Source organism: Phoca vitulina, unplaced genomic scaffold (assembly GCF_004348235.1).
Source record: "Phoca vitulina isolate PV1807 unplaced genomic scaffold, GSC_HSeal_1.0 scaffold67, whole genome shotgun sequence".
Classification (NCBI taxonomy): Eukaryota; Metazoa; Chordata; class Mammalia; order Carnivora; family Phocidae; genus Phoca; species Phoca vitulina.
In genome coordinates this window covers 71,132-74,779 of record NW_022589770.1, presented here as the reverse complement: position 1 = coordinate 74,779, position 3,648 = coordinate 71,132, and the positions used below count along the sequence as shown (strand labels likewise).

The 3,648-nt window shown below is 41.5% G+C and overlaps 1 protein-coding gene across 1 annotated transcript; it reads right to left on the bottom strand.

The window, feature by feature from the left end:
• Positions 1-2,774: 2,774 nt before the first annotated feature.
• On the bottom strand, positions 2,775-3,326 carry LOC116624467 (interferon alpha-like). Its single transcript, XM_032392435.1, has one exon. It carries the CDS (start codon positions 3,324-3,326, stop codon positions 2,775-2,777), a length of 552 nt encoding a protein of 183 aa, XP_032248326.1.
• Between the last annotated feature and the right edge of the window lie 322 nt (positions 3,327-3,648).

Below are 3,648 nucleotides of genomic sequence, written 5' to 3'. Positions count from 1 at the left end.
CCCCTAAACACTCAATGGCCCAAGACCCAAGAGTGTTTCTGTGACCAATTCCTCTTCTTTCCGTCAGCTATTCAAGTGTCATATTTTTCCATGTCTTCCAGAGGACACAAGGTAAACATTATGTACTACATGTGTGTGTCAGGGGCACGGGTGTGGGTGAATTATCCCTCCCCTTTTTAAAAAAAAATTTTACCTTAAATAGCGACAGCAATTTTATTTTGCTAAATGTTGATTTCTTTTTTTAAAAGAAATTATTTATTTATTTATTTGACAGAGACAGCGAGAGAGGGAACACAAGCAGGGGGAGTGGGAGAGGGAGAAGCAGGCTTCCCGCTGAGCAGGGAGCCCGATGCGGGGCTCGATCTCAGGACCCTGGGGTCATGACCTGAGCCGAAGGCAGACGCTTAACGACTGAGCCACCCAGGCATCCCTAAATATTGATTTTTATGTGGAGTTCAGTTCATTAGACTGTGGAGTCCTTCTGCTCTCAGTTTTTGAGGCTGTAGGGGACTCCGTGTGGCTTTCTCTGCTGTGCATGGGCTTCCATTGAGGAATGACCATCCCTGCATTATTGAGTCAGTCCTCTTCTCCTGAGCCCTTTGATTCCTCAAGCTCTGTCTCACAGTGAAAACGTGGGGCAGTGAGGCCACATAGGATGCTAGAGAAAACTAGCCACCTTTGCTTGACTAGTTCAGAGCTTTTAAAATTGTATATGTTTGTTTTAATTTAGTAATTTCTGGACAGGAGTTGTCTTACTCTTCTGAATTCCTTTCCATTTCATCTTGAGGTCAGTACCAAACAAGGGACGTAAAAATGGAAACAGAAAGGGCCTGTACCATTAGTTTCCATCACTTTCAATACATCATTTTTTTTTCTTTCTCCAGTCAGCTTTGCTAGAAAGCTGTCATCACATCTGGATGCACTGAGGCAACAGAAACTGAAAGGCAGTCTGACCAGGAAGGGAGTGACAACACTAAGGTGACTCCCAGGTGAGAGAAAAACATCGGGAGTTCTTCTCTTCTGCAACCTTGCCTTCCACCTGTTGCCCTGTGGTTTTTGCTTGTGAATTCCACCAAGCCTGCTCTCATTATGGGCAGTTCCATCTGCTTCCCCATGTACCGGATGGTTTCAATCCATAGGGCAGCTTACTGACATTCCACACAGTAGTAATCAAAATAATAATAAATTAGCATTGTGAGTAGTGACATATGCCATGGTTTAAAAGAAATACATATTAAACAGATTGACATGATTTGCTAATACTTCAAGTCCATGAATCAACCCAGAGACACATACATTGCAAAAAGGTCAACTCTGCAGAAAAAAAATGCCCATAACTTCCAATTCCCATTCTATTTTCCTGCTGCATTTCAGAAGGCAAATCTCTCACAACTATTTTCTCCGAATACATTATCGCTCCCCCCAATGATGAATTCTGGCAAGCCAGCTCTCACTAAAGTTTCAGTCTCCCTATATCCCAGTGTGGTGGGCACTTTCCATCCACATTTTGCAATGATGCAATTCTTTGAAGCACTTTTCATCTTTGAAATACTCTTACCAATATTCTCTCTTATCTTACTGCCTTAGGGCCATTCCACCTTTGTTTCCTTTGTGGCTCTTTTCTCCCTTACCATTCGAAGGTTTAAAGAATTGAACTTTTTTATTTTTTATTTTATTTTATTTTATTTTATTTTATTTTATTTTGAAAGAGAGAGAGAGTGCGAGTACAAGTGGGGATGTGGGGGAGTGGTGGGGGAGAGGGAGAAGCAGACTCCCCGATGAGCAGGGAGCCCATCCATCTCGGAACTCCATCCCAGGACCCTGAGATCATGACCTGAGCCTAAGGCAGATGCTTATCCCACTGAGCCACTCAGGTGCCCCTCGAGGAATGAATCTTAAGTTCTTTTCTCATGCTCTACTCTTTCCATGTGACCACTTCTGTTCCTAGGCTTTCAGTTAATGGAGTTGCTTATAAATTGCAGACTCAAATATACATTTTCCAAGAATATTTATACTTGGAAGTCTAGCAGTCAATTGTAGGAGATATATACTGCTTCTGTTTTTGCTTCCTGACATGACTTACTGCAGCTTCTGCTGAGAGAACTCCATTTTTCCCCTTCTTCTCATTATGCCACTTAACATAACTGATACTACTTCAGTATGATTATTGCTTTTAGGTTGGTTTCTCCACAAAAATCAGTGGTACAAAGCAGGATTGGATTTGTTATGTCCACCTCTATCCTGACAGCAACATAGACAGAAATAGACAGAAAGTCTATTTTTAACTTATAGCATGAATAACGTAATAATGAGTAAGTGTGTCGTACAATACATTCTCTCATCAGGTTATAATCAGACTTGTTTCTTTTTTAAATAATAAATACAATAATTTTTCTATACAAAATATTTAATAAAGAAAGGAAATAATAAATTTAACAAATATAAACGATAAATTTTTTCTCTTAACTACAAAGGGAAAGTATACCTAATATTGTTCAAAGATAATTTAAATCTTATAAATAGTTAAATAAATAAGTTGTTAAATAGATACATCAATAGAATTAATTGATTAATGGTCATCATTTCAGCATGGTCGTCTGAAAGCAACTCGTGCTTATAGCTGACATGATGTCACTTAATACTCCTGAAAACATTTGACAAATTGATTCCATCATGTCATGATTATAGCAGAAATGAGAGCCTTTGACATGGCAGAACACACGGAAGTATGATATTATTTGTCAGTGAGAGTCATTACCATGTTGAACCAGGTCTCATTTCTTGCCCCTTAACCTTTCTTGCAAGGTTGTTGATGAAGAGAAGGGTTTCATGATTTCCGCTCTGACAATCTCCCAGGCACAAGGGCTGTATTGCTTCTCTTGCAGATAGAGGGAGATTCTCTGGAAGTAGTTCCTCAGGATGGAGTCCACCTTCATGAGGGGAGTCTCTGCCATCCCAGCCTCCTGCATGAGACAGGCTTCTAGGTCACTCAGCTGCTCAGAAAGTCCCGAGCAGAATTCCTCTAGGAGGCTCGTGTTCCAAGCAGCAGATGAGGCCTCTGTGCAGAAGAGGTGGAAGATCTTCTGGTTCATCACATGGACGACAGAGAGGGCTTGAGCCTTCTGCAACTGCTTGCCATCAAGCACCTCCTTGGGGAAGGCAAAGTCATTTCTGTCCCTCAGGCAGGAAAAAGGGGAGATCCTTCTCATTTGTCTCAGGAGCATCAAGGCCCTCCTGTTGAACAGGCCATGGTTCTGACGCAGGTCACATCCCAGAGAGCAGCTGAGCACCACCTGGGCCACCAAGAAGGAAAAGGGCAGGGCCATTGGGGATCCTTCAGATGCTGCTGGCCTGGCTGGGGTGGGCAACCTTGGGAACCGTGACTCTAGGTTCTCTGAACATCTTCCCTTGTGCATGCTCTTAAATGGGAACACATTAGTTTCCATTTTCTGAATATTCCTCTTACTTCCTACTTTTGTTTTTGTTTTTCATTTTGCATTCTCCAAATAGGTTTAGAGCAGTGTTTCTCAACCATTTCATTTCATTATTGCCTCCCCTTCTCTTGACCCCAGAGCCATTTTAGATATTTTTTGCTAATTGAATCCCTCATGAAATTTTAATGACGGTTATCCTCTATATCTATTTATG